Source organism: Sciurus vulgaris (assembly GCF_902686455.1).
Source record: "Sciurus vulgaris genome assembly, chromosome: 5".
In the NCBI taxonomy this organism is placed as follows: domain Eukaryota; kingdom Metazoa; phylum Chordata; class Mammalia; order Rodentia; family Sciuridae; genus Sciurus; species Sciurus vulgaris.
The window spans coordinates 166,502,880-166,527,095 of record NC_136465.1 but is presented as its reverse complement, the minus strand read 5'-3'; the positions used below and the strand labels follow the sequence as shown (position 1 = coordinate 166,527,095).

At 56.8% G+C, this 24,216-nt stretch overlaps 1 protein-coding gene across 2 annotated transcripts in view; it reads right to left on the bottom strand.

The window, feature by feature from the left end:
• Positions 1-23,467, bottom strand: part of ABTB3 (ankyrin repeat and BTB domain containing 3) — a 269,393-nt gene extending 245,926 nt beyond the window's left edge. For both annotated transcript variants that reach the window (XM_079143083.1, XM_079143084.1), the window contains exon 1: positions 21,822-23,467. In XM_079143083.1, coding sequence (XP_078999209.1) covers positions 21,822-22,956 — 1,135 coding nt within the window. In that variant the 5' untranslated portion in view covers positions 22,957-23,467. The remainder of the gene's footprint in view (positions 1-21,821) is intronic.
• Positions 23,468-24,216: the final 749 nt, after the last annotated feature.

Genomic DNA, 24,216 nt, shown 5'->3' with positions numbered 1-24,216 from the left:
GGGACGCCGACTGTTCAGCAGATTGGGCCACGTTCGGAGCAAGGGAGGCCGAGGATAGTGGGGCGGATGTCGCTCGTGGGAGAACATTCCCAGCCGGTTCTCCCGGTGGTCCTCCAGCTCTGCCCAACAGGGAGGCCCTGGGAGAATCTCAGTTTTGAGCCAGAGACCCTGATGGCGAGGCCGCTCTCAGATCCCGGGGTGGCCAGTCTGCCTCCAGGGAAGCAGAAGCGAGAATCCCGGCCACCTTCCCCAGGCGTGCCCACTCTGCAGAGGGGCAGAACCACGCGACTCCCTCCCCTGAGCTGACTCCCCTGTGGTCTTAAGTGGCCTAAAGAGAAGGAGCAGAAGCAGTGGACGGTCTGCCTCCTGGTCAGCAAAGGTCACCCTCACCTGTGAGAGGGGAGAGAGCAGAGTCCTCTTCCCAGAAAACAGGCCTGCAGGGATCAGCACGGGTGAGCCTGGATTGATCTTAAGGGCCCAAACAGAGGCGGACGTCTGTGCTCTCAACGCCTCAGCCCAGTCAGGCCCCCGCCTGGCAAGCTCTTCTTCTCTATGAAGAGGTGGTACTGCTGGCACGTGTTCCTTAGAGCCAGGCTCTGGCCCGGGGACAGTGCTCACTACACAGGTGCCCGACACTGAGCTACAGGCCCAGCCCCAGACACCGTAAAAGTTCATCCCTGCCCCAGATTAGGGTTGCCAGTTAAAATATAGGATGTACTTTAAAAAAAAAAAAAAAATCATTCCTTCTTTATGTGACATTCGCATTGAATCGGCATCCTGTCTCTTAATCAGTAAATCTGGCAATCCTAGATTCAGGGCTTTTTCTCATCTAATCCTGACAACTCCAAAAAATAGGTCCTGTACCCATTTTATAGAAAAAGAGACAAAGGCTCAAAGAGGTCACACAAGCTGCCGAGGCTGCACAGCGTGTGGGTGGGAGGGCTGAGGTTCACTGACCCTCTGCCTTTCCATCTGCAGGCTCAACGTGCGGGTTAGGATGAATGAACGAGAGGGAGAAGCCCGGAGCCTGTTCCGCACTTGGCTCTGAGTCACTGTCCCTCTCTGGAACCCGGCACACTTCCTCATTAGAGAAATTGCTCACCGATGACGCTGCCCCACATTCTTCTTGGGAGAGGGCCAGCGGCTGGAGAGGGAGGATGTGCATAGGGCCATTTCTCCCCAGGTGAAAACAAATCTCCTCTTGCCAGGAACGGGAACTGGAGGGGGAGAGTCTGGACAGAGGAGGCTGCCGTTCTGCAGGCAGGTCCTGGGGTGGAGGCAGGGAGGCTGTGTCTGCAGCCTTCTTCTGCTGGTCCCTGGCCCTGGCCGCAGGACCTCAAAGAGCCCCAGGTAGGGCATCGGGCAGGTGTCCAGGTGCAGGGACCACCCGACGCCCGCGGAGCTAGGCGCTCAGGCTCTTCCCTCCACCCAGGGTCGCCCCCACTCGCGCCTACGTGTCATCTCCCAGGAGAGGCTTTCCCACGGCCCCGGCTAAAGCAGCACCCCTGGCTGAGGCCCGTGTGACGGCTCAGCGCGCAGGTGTCCCGGGAGTGCGGCTCTTCGGCCCGGCACCTGGGCACCTGGGCACCTGGAAGGCCGTGGGCACTTAGGAGGTGCTCAGGACATGAGCGGAAAGACTGAATGGAGGTCTGCTCCAGATACGCACGCGGCGGTGGGCAGACGTGCGTGTGAGTGCGTGTGCACAGGTGAAGGCACGCACGCTCCACACACACGCGCACACACCAGCTCCCCTGCCACGCCCACTCCGCTGCCTCCACCTCCCGACCCCTCCCCACCCCACGAGCGAGGCTGCGACCCCCTCGGTCTCCCCTCTCTCAATCCACCTCGTCCCTTGTTTTGGGCACTGCCTGGCACGTCCTGGTGTCCTCGGGGCCCACTGGACGTTTCAGAGGGGCGAGGAGTTTTTCCGTGGCTCGTGCCCGCTGGCAGGCGACCCTGCCTGGCCCCGTCGGGCACGTTCCTCCCGCGGCCTCGAAGGTGGGCAGGTCTGGCTGTGGCTCTGGCGCGCCGTCAGGGTGGCCCAGCGCCCGTGCTGGCCGCGGCCCTGGCCCGGCCTGGAGGCGCCTGGTTCCCGCCTCGCGGAGGCCAGGCGCTGTGACCGAGCGCTGGACGCTGCGAGCCCGACCACGCGGAGGGGTCAGGAGCAAGCAGGTGTCCCCGTGGGCGAGTCTCGGCCCGGCCACCTCCGCTCTACCTGGCCAAGCCCAGGCCGGTCCCAGGGCGCACAGCCCACGGCGACCTCAATGGCCCTTAAGCCGCTAGGCCTGTAGGGCGGTTACGGTGCAGGGACGGCCAACGGCACCGTCGGGGAGAGAAACTCTCTTACTTAACTCCATGTCCCCGCCCGGACAGGGCCTGGGGGCCGGCTGGGTGCCATCCCCCCGGACGGCGCTGGCTGGCCCTGCGTCAGCTACTCCCAAGAGCCGCTGCCCCGCGCAAGCCGGTCCAGGGCGCAAGGCCGGGCGGGTCCGGAGGGCGACTCGGGAAGGCCACGTACTGCTCCAAGGGACAGACGACACACTGCTGGGGGCGAAACCGAAACCGCAGTCACGCCTGGACGTCCTGGGGACTCGGCCGGATGGTCGCCGTCAAACGTGGCCTCAAAGGACCCGGTGTCTGCACCTGGCACCGGGAGGTAGGTGTCCTCATCCCCGATGGGGCGGGGACGGCGACGCGATCCTGCCGCCAAGGCCCAGCAGCGGATCCTGGAAGTCTCTGTCTCCCCAGGACAAAGCGGACTCTCCCTGCTAAAGATGGAGAGCGGCTGGGCTGAAGGGCTTCCGACTGGCTCCGGGATCGGGGGTCTGTCCAGAAGCATCTCCAGGGCCCCGAGCCTCCCTCGATGGTCTGGGCCCAAGTCCAGGCCTCCCATCCTCCCTGAGGTCATGGCCTCTGCCGAGGTCCGCCCGGGGAACCCCTGCCCCCCCCCCTCCTGGGGCGCAGGACACTGGGCTGGGGAGCAGCCCCGGGGCCCCCTGATTCTGCTGCTTATCAAGAAAGGGAACAGACGACTCCCCCAGCTTCTCTGGGTCCCCCACCCCACAGGACTGCTGCAGAGATGGAGATCCTGTCTTGTCCATCGCCTGGAATGGAGGGAAGGCTGAATCCAAGGCAGTCTTCCGGCTGAACAGAAGGCGGAGCCCAGGGGAGGGCGGCCACACCCCTGCCTCGCTCACCCTTCCTGTTCTGCCCACCCTTCCCTCTTGGCTCAGCTCCCCACCCTTCCCCAAGGCCTACGCCCAACACCTGCCACAGCCAGCTCCGATTTGAGATGGGAACACCACCGCTGGGGTGCTTCTGTACTCAGTCTCCGAGGTTCCTCAGTTTTCCTTTGGGGAATTCAGAGCCTCCTGTCAATGAGTCTGGGGGCAACTGAGTCCAGTCCCATCTGGTCTAAACCAGTTGGCATGGTGACTGGGGACAGGACAAAATCAAATCTCCCCCCAATTCTCTTTGCAGACAAGTCCTATAAAACTACCTTCAGAGAGCTCTAAAGCCAGAGAGCTTGGTAAGTGGCCTCAGAGGTGACCTCTCGCAGGAGCATCCCAGTGTCTACTTACGTGGAAAGGATCTCCGGCCTCCATCACACTTGATTTTGCCCGTCTTTTCAACCCTGGGCTGGCCCCTGATCATTCATAAACTTCCCACTCATCTCTACACCCATCTTAGTTCGTTTTCTGTTACTGTGACAGAGTACAGGAGACTGGATAACTTACAAAGGAAAGAAGTTTATTAGGCTGATGGCTCTCAAGGCTGGAAGACCAAGATAAGGCGTCTTATTGAGCTGCCTCGTGCTGCTTCAGAACACGGTGGTTAAAGCAGAAGGGTGAGCAGACACCACAGCCCACTCTGTGGTTACTAATCACCTCTTAGAGGCACTTCCTCCCAACACCACCACAATGGCAATTAAATTTCATGAAGAGTCTTGGAGGGGATAAATCATATTCAAAGAAGGGCTGACTCTACCCGCAGGCACCCTTTTCCCTACCTTTCATCATTCTTTGTCTGCCTTAAAATACATAAGTGATGACTGGAGCTGCAGCAGCCCTACTGGGACAGTGAGGCTACCCTGAGGCTAGAAACCATGTGCTCAGGATGGCAGCACAGAAAGACAGGGGCCAGGCTTTGGCCTGTCAGCCTTGGACAGTGATAACAGAGAACACCAACTCCCTTCCTTGTTTAAGCCGCTGCTAATTAGGTCTCTGACACTGACGGCCCCCATACACCCTGACATCAGATTGGCTGAAGCCTTAAAATCAAGTGTGGTGGGTCAAGTAGGGCACCTCCGCCCCTGAAGTGGTGCACACCTGCAATCCCTGCAGCTTGGGAGGCTGAGGCAGGAGGATTGCAGGTTCAAAGCCAACCTCAGCAACTTAGCAAGACCCTGTCTCAAAATAAAAAATAAATTAAAAGGACTGAGGATGTGGCTCAGTGGTTAATCACCCCTGGGTTAAAAGGATGTTGTCCCCATCCGAGTTCACATTCTAGACCCAGGATCATGAGGGCTTGGAATGAAGGGACTTCCAGCATCTCAGGAAGTCACAGAATTCTGGGAGAGCACAGTCTCCTGGAAGGCTCTTCACGGATAATCTAACCTACTGGTTTTCAAACTGGGTTCCACTGGGCAATGGGGCTCACAGCACGCAGAGGGGATATCAGTTGGAGCAGAACAACCCTGTTTCTTGGGTTTCATAGAATGAGGTTCCCTGAAACACTGAGTACCCAAAAGAGGGACTGCTACAAGTGGGACTCCAAGTGGTCCCTTTTCACCACTTCATCGATGAAGAGACTGAGGCTCCTGGAGGGCCACACTTCCTTGCTTCTCAGCCCCACCAATCTTGGACTTGCCTGGTCAATGCTTACCCTTCCCAGGTGGCCTCACCAGGTCGGGCAGTGGTGTGGTCATTGGCTGCTGGATGCCCAGCTCCTGCACAAAACCTGCCACAGGGAGCCATGGATGACAGTGCATGGTGGCGGCCCCGTGGTGAGCAAGAGCCACTGGGCTCAATCCTGAGCCCCACCTGTGGCCTGGGTGGACCAGGATCGCAGGTGCCTGGGCTCAGGTGGGGGACTAGGCATCCTTGTGTTGTGCTCCGTTCCGAGAGGCCGGGGACAGGCTGGGTGCCTGTAGCCTCCAGCATAGCTCAGGTCATCCCAACCTGCTCAAGGGCACCCCTGAACTGTGCTTGAGCCCCTCCCACGCCCGCCTGGCCAGGGACTGACCCTGGCTCGGCTTGCCCACTTCTCCTCGGCCAACTCCCAGCTTCCAAACAATGACTGACGATGGTTTTGAAAACACGCTTGGAGATGTGCGGATTGCAAAGTGACCCGGTCAGAAGGAGGCTGTGCCAGGGAGGGCCCTGGGGGGTCGCCCGGGAGTGGTCGCTGGCCACTTCCTGGATGCTGAGGGCTGCGTCCCTGCTGCATGCAGCTGCAGGAAAAGGGACCTGTGGGTGGTAAGGACGAGAGGTGCCTGCCCATCCCCAGGCCTCTGACCCCCAGCACCTGCCCCGGGGAATTCAGACTTGGGAGCGCCCTCCATAGGAAGGGGAGACGGAGAGAGCCGACCGCTGGGCTTCATTTAAACGTTGCACTAGATCCTATTTATTGTGACAACTGCAGAGCACTGTGTGTGTGTGAGTGTGAGAGTGTGTGTGAGTGTGTCCATGAGTGTGTGCATGCAAGTGTGTGTGAGAGTGTGCGTGAGTGTGCGTGTGTGTGATTGTGTGTGAGTGTATGAGTGTGTGTGGGTGTGCGTGAGTGTGTGAGTGTGTGCATGTGAGTGTGTGTGTATGTGTGAGTGTGTGGCCTTGGTCAGGGATGGAAACCCTCGGAGGTATCTTCCCGAGGCTGATGTCCCTTTATGCCAGCGCAGGACCATCTCATTCCAGGAGAATTAGCTCTTCGCCATTCTCGGACCCAAGGAAACAGCCAAAGACCTCAAAATGAAAATTATTGGCTCCAAAATATGAAAAGAAAACAGCAAATCCATAATCAATAACTGTCATTAAGCAGCTGAAACCCTCAATGTGAAGTCAACGTTGTGAACGTCTCAACCGTTCATGACCATTCCATTACGTGTGGGGAAAATAAATAAACAAATCTGTTGGATTCCTTCGTTTTGCGGGAAGTCCTGTGACACAGCACAATGACAGAGAAACCAGAGCACCCCCGGCCCATAAAATGAGGATCACACTCACAGAGAAAAATAATTCTGACAGCAAAACCATGACAAAATCTTTTCAGCCACAGACTTAACTGTGTGTTCGTGTGGGCTGTGGGACGGACCCTCCACAAGTACAGGGGACGGAGTGGGGGCAGGTGTCCACACGGCCTACTCAATGGTCTGAACCCAGGCTAGCAAACCTCCACCCTAACCCAGAAGCTATAGCAAACGTCCCCTTTCTGGTCATTCTGATGATCAGATAAGACGGCACACATGGACCGTGCTTGCACACGCGCGTGCACACACACTCATATATACTCACACACACTCACACATTCACACACACACACACTCACACACTCACACACCCTGCCTGCTTCCTGGGTCCCTCCTGCAGTGACCAGGTCCTGCAGTGACCAGAACTTGCCGGAGTCTCATGCAATGAGAACACAGGACGCTTCCTTGAAAAGCCACAAACAGTCGGGAACCTTCTCTCTCGCCGTCCATGGACAACACATTCCTGCTTAAGGAAAGCGTGATGCGTGACTCAGACCCGGGACAGAGGCCCCGGGGACCGGCTGTGTCCGGAGGTCTGCTACCACAGTCCTTTCAGTGGCAAAGCCCTCACAAAACGAAACAAAAAGGGCAGGAAGCCTGTCTGGAGACGGCTCTCCCACCGGGCAGACCCCACCTGTTGGGGTTTAGATGTGAGGTGTCCCCCAAAAGCTCACGTATGAGACAAGGCAAGAACATTCAGAGGCGAAACTGTTAGATTATGAGGTGTGGCCTAATCAGCGAATTAATCCTCTGATACGGATTAACTGGCGTGACCTGCGGCAGGCAGGCTGAGGCTGGAGGAGGCTGGTTGCTGGGGTCATGCTCTTGGGGCTTACATTCTGTCCCTGGTGAGCAGAGCTCTCTGCTTCCTGATTTCCAGGTCCTAAGCAGCTTTCCTCCTCCACATCCTTCCACCATGATGTTCTGCCTCACCTTGGTCCCAGGGCAATGGAGTCGGCCATCTAGGGACTGAGACCTTTGAAACCATAAGCCAAATAAACTTTTCCTTCTCTATTTTGTTCTTGTCAGGTCTTTTGGTCACAGTGAAGAAAAGGCTGACTAAAACACCACCTTTCCAGTACCTAATGCAACACGAATGACCTCTTATGTGGGAGCAGAATGGACTTTGTGACAGAACAGAGCATAGTAGGCTTCATATGCTCTGCACTCATGTTATCCTTCAGGAATGGCTTCATAAGGGCGGGCCAGGGTTCCTCAAGAAAGGCCCACTACAGGGAAGGCTCGGGTGCTGCTGGGTGGCAGCCCCTTTTTCCGAGGCCAGTGGGAAGGTGGCTAAGAGCCCTCTGCAGTCTACAGAGCCCCACAGAAGCTCCGATGATCCAGAGGTGACCTCCCCACTGCCCTGCTCTTTCTGAGTGAGCGTTCCCTGGGCCCCTGACCTTGGAGCAGCAGCATCTGAGGCCAGATTCGAAATGCTCTGGGTGACTCAGGGGGAGCCCTTTCCTTCTCCCGAAGAAGATGGGAGTGCAGTCAGGGTCAGACTCCAGATTCCACTGGGGCCACAGAGGCTACCGAGGAGGACAAAGTAAGTCCATCTGTCCAGCAGTTGGGGGTCCAAAGGCCGAGGTGACCTCCACATCCTGACAGCCTCCGGATGGAGCCCCTGCCTGCTCCCCACCAACTGGGACAGCCACCCAGGCTTCAAGACATCTGTGCTACCAGGGAGCCCGGACGGAGCCCTGGATGTGGAGCCAAGCAGACGCTCGGCCGCCACTGCCTGGGAACCCTGGCAAGACGCTCAACGCTCCACCCTCTCTGTCCTCTTGGGTGGCCTGGGATGTGCACACCCACTCCATATGGCTGACGTGAGTGTCAACAGAAATGACGGCTAGGACACGGTGAACCGGGTCAGTCTTCAGGTTTGATAGCAGTAAGTTTTCGTGGTTTCAAAGTCCCAACCAGCGCAGGCTGATGGCACCTCTCCTCTGGCCTTCCCGGGGCCCCTGGCTTCCGTTCCACTCGCCCAGCCGCTCCGCTGGGCCCCAGGGGAAGGAGGAAGAAGAGGTAGAGCCCTGTGGTTACTGAGAACGTTTGCACACAGCAGCTCAGAGAGAATTTGAATCAATATGTGTTCTAGAAAAAAATGGTTCTCGTCTTGGCGATCGCAAAACCGGTTTGGATGCTGGCAGCTGAACGTGCTTTTCCTGTTAGGCCAGTGCCTGGCGCTTAGTAGGCGCTGGACTGCTTCTCGAGTAAAGGACTAGAAGGAGAGCGGGAGAGAGAATGGGGCTCTCGCCTTCGTCATCCCGGGCCCTGTGGCCGAGGACCTGGCGAGGCCCTTTGTGCCGCGGCTGGTATCATCAGAGCACCTAAGGAGTTTTCAACAGGCCACATCACACCCTGGCTACCAGCTGCCAACGCGGGTAACGGCAGGGCCTGGCGATGACCAGTCGGGTGACCTGGGTTGGGCCCCAGCTCCGGCGACCCCACAGCATGGCCTTGTGGGAGTCCTGGAACCTCTGTTTCCTCAGGTGTTGGTGGGATTAAATGAGATACTACTGGGCAGTGCTCAGGCTGACTGGCGCCGATCAGATCTAAGGGAGGTCAGCATGGCGTGGGAAACCTGCCCGGAGCTAGGAGGGCAGAGCCGCCCGCTGGGCGGCGAGGTCTCTGCCCCTCTGACCCTCAGGACCTCCTGCGGCCCACCACCCGGCTCTCCTGCAGGCAGCGCTGCCGCCCCACGCGAGGCTCCCGACCCCCTGGCTCTCGGATGCAGAATCCATCTGACACCCAGACCGAAGGCGCGGGGCTGCCCCAGAATTCTGGAGACTTCTTGCGGCTCTGAGATGCCAGACGCGGCTTTCCGCTTTGAATCAGGGTGGGGCTTCTCTCGCAGGCAGCCAAGCGGGCACAACGGCGAGCGGAGCGCTCAAGTCTCTCTCGCTCTTCAAAGGCAGCGAGCGGTGAAAGGAGAGCTTTCCAGGGCAGGCTCCCGGCCAGCGGGCCGCGGCCAGCCGAGGGCTCTGGGCTGGCCTGACACCGCTGGGTCTCGGCCGTTCCACCACCCGCCCGAGTGTCTGGGGGACGGGGCGGCAGGGAGTGGAACCAGCAGACAGTGCGCACGCAGTGTATTCACTGAGCGGACACATTGAAGTGCCTACTGTGCGCCCGATGCCGTGCTAGTGACAGAAACGCCCTGGAAAGATGACCGGGCCAGTGGGCCACGCGATCCGGTCCGAAGGGCGCAGGACTGGGGAACGTGGGCGTGGACGGGGCAGGCGGCCTCACGGCTACTGACATCCGGCCCCTTCCCGTGAGGCGGGCCGCTTGCAGGTGAGGAAACCGGGGCTCCGGAGTCAGTCCCCAGGGGCCCCGGCTACTGAAGCACGAGGCTGGGACTTGAACCCAGGCCATCCGAGCTCGGACCCTGCACCGTAACTGCTGCCACCATCCCTCTCCTCACCATCGACAGCATCAAAGCCGTCAGCCAGGGAAGGACTCCCGCCCAGTGCGTCACCGGCTCCCAAAGCCACCATTGGCCTGCGTTAGGGTTTGGGAATTCAGGACGGATCCTTCTGTTGATGTGGAGTCGGTGGAGCCACAAAACTACATAGGGCACAAAGACACAGGGCTTGCTGAGGTGCAGAGGCGGGCGGCTTTAAGACACGGGCCTTTGAGGGCCACGGTGACTCTGCCAGGGTGACAGATGACAGCCAGCAATCTGGCACAGAGGGCTGGGACGGGCCTGGCAGGACGGGGCTATTTTTGGCTCAGAGATGACTTTGATGAGCTCTGCTCTGCGCCTGGGGATCAGAATGCCACCTGGGGAGTGAGCCGCAGCCTGAAGAGGGAAGGAAAAGGAGCCTGGCAGCAGGAAGACCTAGGGGCCACCCACCGGGCACCAGCGGGGTCACCCTCAGCTCCGCCCGGTCCTGAGCCTCCCACCCACTTTATTTCCGACACCGATGATCCTCGTCTGCTTCCTCCTCCTCTCCATCCCTTTGGACCCCGGCACAGCGCCCCATTTCTCGCCTCCCCAGCCCTGTCTGCTCCGCGGCTTCTCGGCCACCTGCTTTTCTGACTTGTCTCATTGGCCAAAGCACAAGCACAGCCAGGCCGAGGCTCCCGGCTCCCGCCAGCCTGAGCCTCCTGGGATGTCACTCTGGAAGGACGCGCCCATCCTCCTGGCCAGAGTGTTGCAAACGACACGTGGTGTGCAAAAGGCCGAACTGCGTAAAACAGCCCAAGCAGGGCCGGGCGGGGCCGCCTCACCTCGCACCCGGCCCCCAGAGGTCTCCACGGGCTGGGAGAGCTCATCTGGTCAGGCTGACTGGCCTGCTCTCCCTGGCCTGCCAAGGACCCCCTGAGGATGTCTCCCCGTCCTCCGGAGAAGCGTCCAGGCATCCTCTGGCTCACTACGGGGACTGTGGCTCCCATTGGGACATGGACACTGCTGCTTCTTCATGGGCCTGGACGCAGCAGGCGGCACAGGTGCTCCCACAGCGACACCGTGACCACGCACACGCGCCTGCCATGGCTGGCCGCTTCCTCCTCCAGGGCGCCCTTCCTCCCACTGACCTTCAGGACATCGGGTGTCTCCCTAGCTCTGTGGCTCAGCCTGCAGGGCTGGCTCGCCTCCTGCCTCGGCCCTTGGTCCTCCTGTCCTTCCACGCTCGCGGCCTTGGGGACCCTGCCCCAGCTCATGGCTTTAAAACCGTCCCCAGCTCTCTGCAGTCCAATCTCCAAACCATCCCTGCTCCTGCACACCAGCCATGGCCGTCCACCTGCTGGGCGACGGTCTCCTCCTAGTGTGGAAAGGGCCCCGGGATGAGCACGTCCCCTGGGCTCCTGATCCTCCCACAGCTCCACAGCTGCCTCATCCAGGGCCACCTGGCCCCGGGGTCCTCCTGCCCCGCACCGTGCTCTAACATGGCCTTACTGATGCCGCCTTCAGGGTGGAAGCCCACCACCCCTCAGCCCGTCTAGTCGGCTCCGTCCCGGTCCAGGTCACCCACCTCAGTCACCAGCGGCAACAGCTCCCTGTGCGGGGAGATGTCACTCACTCCAGGCTCTCTCAGCAGCTGGTCTTCTGGGCCTCAGGTCGCATCCCAGCCTCCCCCTCAGGGGGCGGCAGCTGGGGAGGCAGCTGGGGAGAGGCCAGGGCTGAATCCCCGACTGCGCCCTGCTGACCCTGGGATTCGGCCAGCGTCTCGCCCTCCCTGGCCCTGGGGTCCTCTCTGGGAAGCAGAGGGAGCCACGCCCTTCTCGCAGAGGTGACTTGAGCACGTGCAGGGCCTGGTGAACGCTGTCAGCTGTCCCCGCGGGGCGTCTACACAGAGCACTGCTTCCTGGACCCTCACGGCCTGGACCCGAGCGCTCCCTCATTCCCCACTCCTGCCGAGGACACGGAGGCCCAGAGCTCAGGAGCGCCAGGAGGCAGGGCACCTGCCCGCCCACAGGAGCCCAGCTGCCTGGCGGGGCCCCCCTGCCGGCTCGCCCTTCAGTCGCCCCTCGGTGGCAGCAGCAGACCTGTGTGCGGGGAGGAGGACGTAGGGTGGGGAAGGGCCTCACACCAACCCCCAGGCCGACAGAGCAGAGCCTCCAGCCTCTCCCTGGCCAACTGGACGAGAGGCACCAGGCGGCGTCACTAGGCCCGACATGGAGGCTGCAGAAGAGCAGGAACCGCAGGGAGAAGGGAGGCCCTGCTGTCCCCGCAGGCCCTGATGGCACAGGGACGCGCGCATCACCTTCTCCAGAGTCACACCCTTGTCCTCCCACCCTGCCAGGCGTCCCCATGGCCTGTGTTACCACCACGAGCAGGAGAGGAGGTGGACAAGGAGCCTCCAACGGTCACCTGCGCGGTGCCCAGTCTGGGGGCTCATCTGGAATGAATGCCAACCTGCAAGCTCCCGGCGGGCAGGGGGCTGGCGGGGTCCGCTCTGGAGGGGGGAGTCGGGCGCCACCCTCAGAGGCCGCAGACGGAAGGCCGGAGGGGCTGAGCCAGGAGGCCCAGGGAGGGAGTGGCCGGTGCTGCTCCCCAGAGCTTGACGCTCTCAGAGGCGTAAAGAGAAAGGGGGGTTCCTGTCTACATGCTGCTGGTGCACCTCACGACGCCCGCCGGTACCCTGAGCTGGGACACAGGCCACCAGAAGGAAAGCAGTCCGCCCGCCAGCCCGCCCCGAGGCAGCCGCGTCTTCCTAAGATCGCAGTCGCCCCGCCCCAGCTGCCTCCCTGCCTGGCTTTCGGCTGGTCATGCACCGGGAGCTGCCAATTCGAGTCTGCATGGAGCACGCCTGAGCTTGACTGAGGTCGCTTTCACTGGCTTGGGCACCGTCTAAGGGGGTCCTGACACGCTGCCACACAGCCCGCGTTTCACCGTGAGATGCAGAGTGGACCGGAGATCTCACAGCAGGTTCACAAATTCACCCCCAATGCCACGAGCGGCCACCCCACTCGGCTTCCCAGGAGTGAATCACAGAGGAGGAGAGGTGGGGCCAGAATCCAGAAACCTGGGAATCCGGTTCCAGCTCTGTCATGTGACTTTGGGCCAGGGAGTGTCTCAGCTGAGCCTCAGTTTCCCCTTCAGTAAAATGGGAGACTTGAATCAGCTGCCCCCTTGGGATGAGGTGAGAGAAAGAGTAGAATTCAAAATCCTCCGACTCCAGATCCAAGCCCTGCTCTGCCCCTTATTGTCTTAGCAACTCTGGGCAAGTGACTAAAGGTCTTGCAGCCTTAGATTCTTCTTCAGATGGAATGATAACAATACCCAACTGGTCTTCCCACACTCACCCTTTCTTTCCAGTCTGCTCTTCGTACAGCAGCCAACATGAGCTGAGCTTTTTAGAACGCAAATCTGATCATAGTCTCTCCCTCCTTAAAAGCTTTCAAAGACTCTTCAGTGCCCTCAAAAAAGACAGACCTAAACTGGCAGATGCTTGGTTTAACCTCTTCCTGGCTTCCTTTGCTCTCCTCTCTTCTCTCCACACTGGCTGAGCCTCCTTCCCAAAAATGCTCCCCTCTACCACAGGCCCTTTGCACATGCTATTTACATTCACAGAGAACTCTTCCTACCTCTTCCACCAAACTGGCCATGCTGCAGCCTCATCCAGACTTCACTTCCTTAACGAACTCTCCCTCAGATCCCAACCCTGGCAAGAGCCTCAGTGAAGGCTCACAGCCCAGTTCTCTTCTTTGTAGCCACTGTCAGGGTTACACATCCACATCTGCATGACAACCTGACAGATGAACTAAATCCATCGCAGGCCTGCAAGTTCCATGAGGGCAGGGACCATGTTGCTTACCATGGTACCCAGAGAAATGGTCATAGCAGATGTAGCAAAACCCAGCAACAGCTAACGTTTATGAAGCAATAACTCCATGCCAGGCACTTTCTAACAGTCCTACAAATTATATTCCATTATTATTCTAATTCAGCAAGGAGAAGACTGAGTCACAGAGAGGTTAGGTAACTGGCCCAATATCACACAGCTAATAAGTGGTCAAATCCCAGAAGCCCGGTTTTTATGGACCATCTGAAGTCACTCGGTTTGTCAGTGAGGCCGGGTTCCAGGAGGCCAGCCCTCTCAAGCACTTAATAAAGGTAACTGCTAACATATTGAGTATTCATTAGTGTCCAATGCTACTCTAAGGACTTCCGCATGAATTAACTCATCCAGTCCACCCAACAACCCACAAGGGAACACTGCCATTATTCTCATTGGCCAGATGAGGACATCGAAGCCAGGAAAGATGCACTGACTTGTCCAAGGTCACCTGGCTCAGAGAGGGCAGAGCCAGAATTTGAATCTGGTCCACCTCCCTCCCGCTCTGCGATTCTCTGGGAGATCCAGGCTCAGTCTCCAGCAGAGCAGAACTGGGGTAAATTCTCCTCTGGGCCACAGATTCCGCCTGCTTCCACTAGTGCTTCGTAGGGCACTGAGCCTGCCCAGCGAGGCAGGTTATGGACAGAGCTGCCCCTGAAGGCCCTAAAGCCAACCACTGCCTGGGGCCTCCGCTGAGTAGCCAATGCTGGGATCTGATGAATGCTGGGCGGTGACTCAGGGGCAGCCAGGGAGAGGGAGGCCGGAGGGCAGGTGGCCGGGACAAGTCCTGGGACCACAGGCAGCAAGGACAATCATCAGCCCTAACCACCAGCACAGGCCCAGGTCCAGGCCCCCAGCCGCTGGCCCTCGGGGGCTCTAAGCCCCTCTGGCATCCTCTCAGGGTCCCCACGGGTTGAACGTCACCCCTGTGCTGGGGCAGCTCAGAGCACAGACACTGAGCCCGCATCCCAACTCTACCCCTTAGAATCGGTGGCAACCCAAACTGGTGTCTGAACGGGGATCAGAAACTCCCACTGCATTCGAAAAGCATGGGGATGAAGTGAGGTAACAGCTCAGCCACTGGCGGGTCCCCGGAAGATGAAATGCAGGGGTGGCGGAGGAGGAAGCAGCGCAGAGTGTGGTTTTCCCAGAGGCCCGACTCTTTCAGGGTCCTCTGTCCCCCATGGCGGAGAGCCACAGCCCTAGTCACCGTGATCCATCCACCTCCAGCCAGAGCACCTCCAGCACCACAGGAATAAGCAAGATAATAGATGACGGCTGTCAAGTACATGCACGGATGGGACAAAGACTTCACGTCCCTGTGTCATTTCCATCCTGCGAGACAGTCCAGAGCCTGGCTCTGGTCACATCTAGCCAGCCACTTGCAAGCCACTGTTGTCTTGGGCAAATCCTTTCAACTTTGTGTTCCTCAACATCCTAATCTGGAAAATGGGGTTGGTCACAGCACCGGCTTGGTAAAGTTGCTGAGATGGCCAGCTCCCAGTTCAAAAGGCACGCCCCTTCTGGAGTGCAGATTGCGGCTGGGGTCACTGGCGACCCAGCCAGGACCATGATTCCCAGCCCCCTTGCATTCAAGTTAAGGCTGCGGGACAGAGTTCTGGTGCAGGGGATGTGGAAGGAATGGATACCTCCACACTCAGGACTGTCCCATAAAAACTCAGTCCCCCATACTCTCTGTCATCTGCTATCAGAAAGTTCCTCAGAGTCGACTTCCGGGGACAGAAAACTCCCTTCCCCACCATTCCCCATACTTTATGGGGAGGAAGAGACCATTTTTATTGTGTTCTGCCTCTAAATTATTAAGTTTTGCCTGCCACACAAGATAGCATTTCACTCACTGATAGAGAAATCAGTGCCAGAAGTGGGGTGTTGATGAGATGTGACATTGACGTGCAAGCCACAAGTCAGGCTATGATATTACAGGATAGAAGACTGGAGACCCATATCATGCCGTGAAAAATGTTTGGTTTAACTGTCACCTGTGTTGACTTAGGAGGCAGAACTCATGCCCAATGATCCTTAGGATTAGAGAAAGAGGTTGGAAAAAATAATGATAATAGAGTCTATCGAGTTAGCTGCCTCAGATGTTTAGTGACAGGGACACAGATCTCACCAATACAGCAGCATTGATGCAAAGCCCACTAAATTGTTGAGGGAATTGCATTGGCAAAATCTATAAGCCTGGATTTCCAGTCTTTTATTCTCATAGTATTATCATAATCCTTGGGCCCATAAAAATTCAAGTGATGAAAGACTTAGAGCCTCCTATGAGGCCACGTCTCCCATGACCCACTTCAGGTGTGGTCAAAAAGAATGGCAGACAAAGAACGTCTCCCCCTGGGCAGAGCTGGAAGCATAGAGATTAATGAGCCAGTAGACTCTTCTCAGAAAGCAGAACGAAGACCTCGCCCAGGAACCCACCTGCTGCCAGGTACAATCACGCAATGGCTTTTGGCATGATTTCATAACTACCAAGGACCAGGCCTGCTGGGTGTCTTCTACTATTCCTATTTCCAAATGCGAGCTATCCTGTGGTTCTCCCACCCTGTTCTGATATGGTATGCTGAGGCAGGGTGGAGATAGTGTCCCTAGGCCATAAGGACCCACACTCAGTTCTGTGGATGGGACTGAGGATCATCCAAAAATGCTGAACTTTAAGTTGGGAGAAGTGACCAGATAAAATATGGATTCCACCCTTAGGAAAAAGGGTAAGAAGGAGGCACACAGACATTCAGTGGCCAGAGGGTCAGGGATACCTCTGGTCATGACACATAGGCATCTTTGTTAAGATCTTCCACATCCTTGCTCATTCTTCCTGCATCTGAATGTCCAGGGAAGGCACTGGAGGCCACAGGTAGAGATAAACAGCAAGACTCTCCATCTGTCAGCCTTGTTACCTAAACGACCTTCTGCCTCTTCCTACCCATCAGTTTAAGTGAGTAAGAAATGACCTTCCATTGTGTTCAACCACTGAGATGTAGGGACTGTCTTTTATAAGAGCTAATATAAATGTAACAATTGTAACATGGAGAACTCCTAAAACAGAGCCCAGCCTGTACTAAGCTACACGGGTGTAACTATGACTATTACAGTGCCCATTTTACAGATAGGGAGACTGCAGCTTACGGGTGTGTCTGACTCCAGAGCCAGTTACTATTTTATATGTACCTCCCAGTAGATGATAATCCGTCCCATTTTATAGGTGAATTTGTCATCTCGCTTAAGGCCACGAATAATGACAGACTCAGAATTAGGGGCCATCCTATTCGAAGGCTTGACCTCAGGTCTCCAGGTTGATCCCTTGTTGTTTTATTTGGTCATGATTTTTTATTTTGTTTCAGGAAACACCCAACTTTCAGATGCCCCAGCCCTGAACTGACAAGTCTACACAGAAAACCAAATAACCCTCTACTGACCTAAATTCCAAGTGTTCATTTACATCGAGCCAGTTAATTAAAAACGTGCTCTGTGAACAAAGATACTGCTAAAGGCTGGCACTTGGGATGGCTTTCACTGCTCCTCTCCTAGAGCTGAGTTTCTTGTGTGACATTTCAGTCCAACACAGTCACACTGCACCAGGGAACAGCATGAGCCGCCTGGCAGCAGAAAAACTGCTGAGCAAGCAGTTCTGCAGAACCAGTGTCCACGGGGCGACAGAAAAGCAGGGGGCCCGAAAACCCAGCTACCCCCAAACCAGCGCGGGCGAGGCAAGGGTTGGTGTAATTAATGTTTATAAAGTGATTGGGGATCCCTGAAATGAAAGAGGCTATTCAAAATCCCCAAAGTACTGTTATCACCAGCCCGAGTAATCTGTTTTTGAAGGAAGCCGTCATTATCAAGAGTGTAGTGCACGGCTGATGTTTGCACACCCCGTATCTAATCTCATTTTGGGATTGCCCTACGTGGTAGGTTTGGGTTTCTTTCTTTTTGTGTGGGTCTTTAAAAAACAAAAATGTAATCCTCTCTGTACTGATGAGAAAACCAAATTCAGCAAAATTAAGTCACTTGCTAGAAACTAGCAGAGCTGAAATTTGAGACTAGAGCTTTCTAAGTGTCAAGACCTTCTCCCTTACTGCCTCTTCCCTTCAAGCGCTTTCTGCATTTAAAACAAAATTTCATTTGAGAAGACCTATGGCTTTTTTTTTTGACTTTTTAAAAAAACTGAAGTATACCTTGAAATACCAAGAAATGCACAAATTTCAAGTCCATGATGGGATACGTTTACAAACCTCTGAGTCCCTACTCTATCAACAAAAGGGACATTTCTATCACGCCAGGGAGTCCCCTGGTGACCCTTCTCTAAAGACATATTATAAATTAAAAAAAAAAAAAAAAAAAAAAGCTAATTTCCTTTAACCCAAACAATCTTTTTGTGACGTTGGTTATGAGATTATGTCGGTGGGAGTCAGTTGCTTAGGTTGGTGCACTGAACTCCTTGGTGTTGGGAATATCCAAAAGGGAAATCCAGGTAACACTTTTGGTGCCCTACTGACTCCATCCGCAATGAGCACAGGGAGTTAAGTTGATCTGGCGGTGAGAGGTGGCACCACCAAGCCCAGTTATCACCACTATGTTCACCATTTCAGTTCCTACCATGCGTCAGGCGCGAGACGCATCCTGAGAGCACACAATCTCATTTAATCTTCATCATTATTACCTTCATTACAGGACAGGAAAATGGGGCTCAGAGAGGTTAGGTAACATCACTAAGAACACAGAGCTAGAAAATGGCACCTTTAAAATTCAAGTCCCAGGGATCTTTACAGCAGCTTTACAGATGCGGAGGAGTAAGTTTTAAAAGACTAAGACTGAGTGGGCCGGTTATATTTATTCGACGAACAGTAGCGGGTATGGCCCAAGTGCCCAGCGCTGCACAGGGTAATAGGGAGAAGGCACAGATAGAGAGAGGAGGGCTGCCAGGGAGAACTTCTCAACCCAACTCTCCAAGGACGAATGGAAACAGCCAGCTGGGAAGTTTCAGCTACAGCGACCAACACGCACAAAGGCATCAAGGGGCACTTCCGCCCACTCCTTATTTAGTTTGAGCAAAATCAATTGAGGAAAGTCAAAGTTTCAAACGCCACAGAAACACCTGGGGTCTCTCAGCTGTTGCCCCAGCTCTGCAAAACAGCTGAAAGCGAGGGCTTTCACATCACCCCAAAGTGCATGACCAATGAGCCTGTGCGATTCCTGAAGGCCAATGATCTCATTTGCAGAGGTGAATCCTGCATGACTAGTTTCCTGATTCCTCACACTTGACAGTTTAGCAAATTAGAAGGATGGGCAGGTGGAGAGGTGACAATAAGAAGGGAGACTCAAAACACAATAGCTCCTTTCAGGACACCAGGGTGTAACAGGGTATGACAGCTCACTCAACTCAACAGGCATCTAATAAGCTCCAACTGTGTCCCAGGCCCTCCCTTAGGCTTGACAGGGGATATAAAAACATATCAAATTCAGTGCTGGCCAGTTCAGTTTGGTAGGGACAAAAGTATATCAACTGAGACAAAGAGAATGTCTGGTTGTAAAGAGTCTCTGTTCAACTGTGTGGATAATGAAGGAAGGATGGCTTGAGGCAGGGGACTCACCTGTCATTAAGGTAATACAGACAGTGGTTAAGAGGGTGGACTCTGAGGCCAGGCTATCTGCATTCAGACAAGTGATACTTCAGTTTCCTGTGCCTCAGTTTCTTCTGTTGTTAAGGGGGATAATAGAAGAACTTTTTCAATGAAACACTGAGGATCAAACAGTCAATACAGAGAAGGATGCTGGATCCAGGTCAGCTGTTATTACCTCCTATCCAGTGCTTGTTTATCCCTAGCGTTTAGAAACAGCTCAATAAATATTGACGAACAAATGAACTCATAAAAGAATAAATAAACGATACTACTGAGTTAAAGGGGGGTAAATCTATTATAAAAGGTCTGATCTCCTTAACATTTGCAGCAAAAGAGTTTAAGAAACAGGTTTGATATTAAATGTAAGTTTCAGATGCCTAAGACATTAATCACTCATTCCTTTACTCTTTTGCATACATGTCCTGCCATGGCAAACAAGCCCCAAGCAAGGAAGAGATCACAATGAAATTACAGCACATCTCATGCCTGGGACTCAAGAGTTAAGCTTTGTGGTGTGGGAAACGCCGTAATGGCAGAGTCCCAACCACCACACACTCACCCTGCCCAAAACCAACTCTGTGGTCTTCTCTGTCCTTCAATTATGCTTACTCCAAAAAGAATCAACACAAACACTGTCTTTAAAAGATGTTAAGGATCACAAAAGTAAAATCTATCTGAAAAACACAGGGGTGACTACTGCAGAGGTACAGGGAGACCTGGGGGGTGTATTATATATGTAGCCCCTATTTTGCAGATGAGGAGCCCAGAGAAGTCACAGTGCCCTGCCAGAAGGTACGACTTAAGAGAAAGGCAGACACAGATGGAGCCCAGTGCCCAGATGTGCAGATTGAGGAGAATGATGATCTCCCACAAAGGAAATATTGGGGGGCGGGGAAGAGGGGAGGTTCCAGCCCAAGAAGGAGCCTTGAGGGGGCGGGGGATGGGGGCGTGGCACAAGGTTAAAGAATGATTGAAACCGGACACTGGGAGATCGCCTTGGGAAGAACACCTAGGCCCTCTGGGCTTTTTGGTGGAGACAGGCTTCCAAACAAAGCATAATCCAGTCCAAAGCTGCTAGTTTTTGCGGGTGAACCCCCCATGCTGAAGAAGCCCATAGGAAGCCCGCGCCTTCTCCCCAGATGTTCCGCTCTGTCTGGATGGCGTGCACACGCGTGTGTCCTCCTCTTTGGGGGTTGTGCCCTCCTTCTGCAGGCAGCAGAGGGGTGGGGCTCTAGCAGAGATTCCCAAAGAGTCTCAGGGATCAACGCGGGTCCTCCGCCCCCAAAACACACATGCACCATTGGCTTCGGTCCTTTTTTCCCCTCCCCCACCTATGATCAAACCCAGGTGAAGGAATCCGGAGCTGCTCTCCTGCTCGCTCCTGCGCACACTCCCAGGGCACTTACACACGGGGCTCACATCTAACACATGCACACACTCGTTTGTGTACACTTGGCACCCCCAGAGGCCGAACCGCGCCCACTGCCTCTCTCCTTCAGCCCCCGGGAAACAGACAGGCAGCAACATGAATGAAATCTGCCCGGAGAGACTGCATTTCTGCTCCAACCACGCAACCTCCGGCCAAACCGCCGAATATGTAACAAAGTTTTATTTCGCTTTTAGAGTCTCCAGTTACGCTTTCTACCATTTCCTGTGGAAAATTGAAGCTTTGAAGTGTCTAGCTCCGGCTTTCTCAGACAGGCAGGACCGCCAGCGTGAGCTCTCAAAAACAAGCGCCCGAGTCCCACCCCCTCTGCCGCCAGAACCGCGGGTTCAGACCCACCAGCTCCGGCCTCCAAACAGGGCGGTGCAAAGAAAGGACCACAGGACCTGCGGGAAACGCCGCCCTAAGCTGATAACCCGCTCCCCGAACCCCGCCCCGCCACCATCCTGCTTGGGTCCCTCGTGACACTCCTTCAGCCAAGTGGTGACAGCTGCAAATCCCTGCCAGAGGGAACCTAGACGGCAAGAGCTGGGAGGTCGGAATTGAGGGCTTTGTCCATTGCTAGGCATCCCCCGCCATCACCAGTTGTGTGCTCTGGTCCCCCCAAAAAAATTGCCCGGGAACAAACTTGACAGGATCAGCCTTCTCGCTCCCCCTCCCACCACACATCACCCCTCGCCCCGACTGTTTCTAGGTCGAGCCAGCTTTTAACCATTCTGCCTCCACCGCCGCCCGTCCCTCCTTCCCCCGTGGGAAGGGCCAGGTCGTGGGCCAAATAGAGAACTGGGTGGCGGAAGGAGGAGCGCGCCTCCTCCCGAGCCCTAGAGAGTCAACGCCGTGGACACAGGAATGTGGCATCTTAACGATCTAAACAAACGGGGTGCGGGTAGAAGACGTGTACCAGGTGCAAAAGATCTCAAGCCCGCTTTTCAAAAAATGGTGTCGGGTTTCGCCCACGGCAGCCAGTCACCGCCCCGCCCCGCACTGGGGGTGGGGGCGGGGGGCGGAACCGTGCGTTCCCGAACCTAGGCTGCTGCAAGTACGCTGATCTCTAGTACCGTGAAGAACGTGCGGGCTTCTGGCCGCCTCCTGCTCCGCTGCCCCCTCCAACCCGTGGGGCAGGGGCTGGTGGCCGGAAAGAGGCGGGAGGGGGACGGGAGGCAAACTTGCGCCGAGAGTTAGCAGAGTTGGGTGGGAGCGCGGCCACTTACCGCTGGCGTTCTTCCCGCAGATGAGGTGCTGGTAGGGCTGCAGAAGCCCCCAGATCTCGGAGTCGTTGTTGACCGTGTGCTCCAGGGTCTCTACGGTGAACTTGGGCGCCTCGTGGAGAGTGTGGTGGTGATGGTGATGGTTGGCTGCAGCGGCAGCTGGCGGGACTGCGGCGGCGGCCGCGGCTGGCGGGGCGCAACAGCTACTGCCCCCGCTGGCGCTGCTGGCTGCGCTGCAGGCGCCGCCGCTCGCCGCTCCCCCTCCGGGCGCCTCCCGCTCCTTATCCGCCGCGGGGGCAGCACCGGGGCCTGAGCTCGGGCCTGGGCCGGAGCCAGAGGCCGAGCCGGGGCCGCTGCAGCTCCGGGGCAGCCCCGAGGCCACTACCCGCGCGTAGATGTCCCGGAAGAGGCTCTCCATGCAGGCCGTCAGGTAGATGGCGGCGTGCTCGTGGATGCGCAGCGCCACGCGGCTGTCCACCATCCAGCGATACACGCGGCCCACGGAGAAGGTGAGGCCGCAACGCGCCGATTTACCGCGGCCCAGGCGGTCCCCGCCAGCACTGCTCATGTTGTAAAGGGACAGTGCGGCCAGCGCCGCTGCTGTGCAGTGCGCCGCCAGGCCCCAAGACAGCACGATCTCCATGGCGCTCTGAATCTCGTACTTGGTGCACTTGGCGAAGCGCAAGCTCAGGCGCTGCGCCTCTTTGGCGATGCGCACCAGCGCCCGGCTCACCAGCATCGATAGCTTAGCCAGCGCGTCCTTGGGCAGGCTGCCGGGTGCCACTGGGCCTGCCCGGGGATCCCGTGAGCGCAGCAGCAGCACCTCCAGCTCCTGCAGGGTCCAGGGGACCTCGTCGAGGTCCGGCAGCAGCCGCGAACAGTGCTGGCCGGCGCAGTCCAGCCCCTCGGAGTCTTCCACCAGGGCAGTGTTGACGGTGTCAAAGCTGTTGTGCCGGCTGTGCATGGAGTCAGTTAGAGGCGGCCAGCAGCTCCCGCCATACGGGGACGCCGGGTGCGAGTCGGAACAGCACAGAGACAAGTTGGAGGAGCGCACCGAGTCCGCCGCGCCACCATAACCCGAGTCCAGCGTCAGATCCTCCAGCGTTCGCACCACGGGCTTCTTACCTCTTCTGGCCATCGCTGCGCCACTTCATGCTGCGGCCGACTGGGAGCCGAGTGGAAGGAGCGGCGAGGAGCAGCGGGCACCCGGGTTCGCGGGGCAAGCGGGCTCCGCGCCGCCTCGGCTCACTTTTCCACCAGGTGTTATCAGCACCAAGTATTACTACTTTCGGCTGCCTCCCGGAGCTGAAATGCACAGGGCAGACCCTGGAGTCATCTTCCAGAGTCTGGGCCAGAACTGGGGCGCACTGAAAAGCAAGCCAGACCGGGAGGGAAGCTCCCTCCGGAACTCGCCCCTTTCATCCAAAATAAAAAGTGTCTGGCCCGGTCCTCCCTGGGCCTGAAAGGGTGCAGAAGCTGCCGGGCGCCGTCTACAGTGTCCGAAGGATGGAGACTGCCCCAGATGCCGCCGCAGCAGCTCCGCGGGCAGCTGGCTCCCTGCTCTCAGCTCGCGGCCGCAGCTCCCTCGGTGCCCGCCCTCCCCGCACTGAAGCACCGCGGCTGCCAAGGCCGCTGCAAACCCTGGCGAACCTCAGCAAACCCCGGGCAGCCAGCTGGGCGGGCGTATGCAAAGCAGGAAAGGCGTAGAGCCAATGAGATCGGAGGATGCTAATTACTTCGCCCTTTTAAAAAAAAATTCCTCCTCGCCACATGGCCCCGCCCCTCGAACACGCCCCCGGCCTTGACCAAGGCTACAGGAAGTGGGGAGCGGCGGCCTAGGAGAGCGGGGACCCGTGGGAGCGTGAAGACGCGAAAGCTGCTGCTCTGCTGCTGTCCGTGCCCCTCGTGCTTCCGGCTTGGGTACCATAACGGGAGGGTGTTGGTTTAGCAGATGACCCTACAACCGAAGTGTGCTCCCCCCAGCGGTTCACAAAGAGTCTACCTGAGGGTCACTTTCTGCCCCTGCCTTTGGGTCTTCACGTTCCTTTTTTAAATCAATACTTGGAGGTGGTTTTCCTTTTCTTACTCTATCCCCCACTTTAGGTACCCAAACCTCTGTCAGCTCTTCTTTGCTCCATGGTGGAAGGAAGTAAGCCAGGAGAGCGGAGACGGGCCAGGGTGATGGACGCCACAGGAAGGCTGAGTCTCTACCTGCCACCTGGGTTTGCTAACTAGGCCGCTATGTTGTTTGCAAGCAGGAGAAACCTGTGTGCATCCTTCAGAGTCCTGGGTGGGGTCCTGGAGGAAGGATTCATGCCCTGCTTTGAAGTTCTGGTGGGTGTTCTTCCAGACAACTAGCTGCATTAGTGTCAAATGGCATTACCTTGTTTACTTGTGG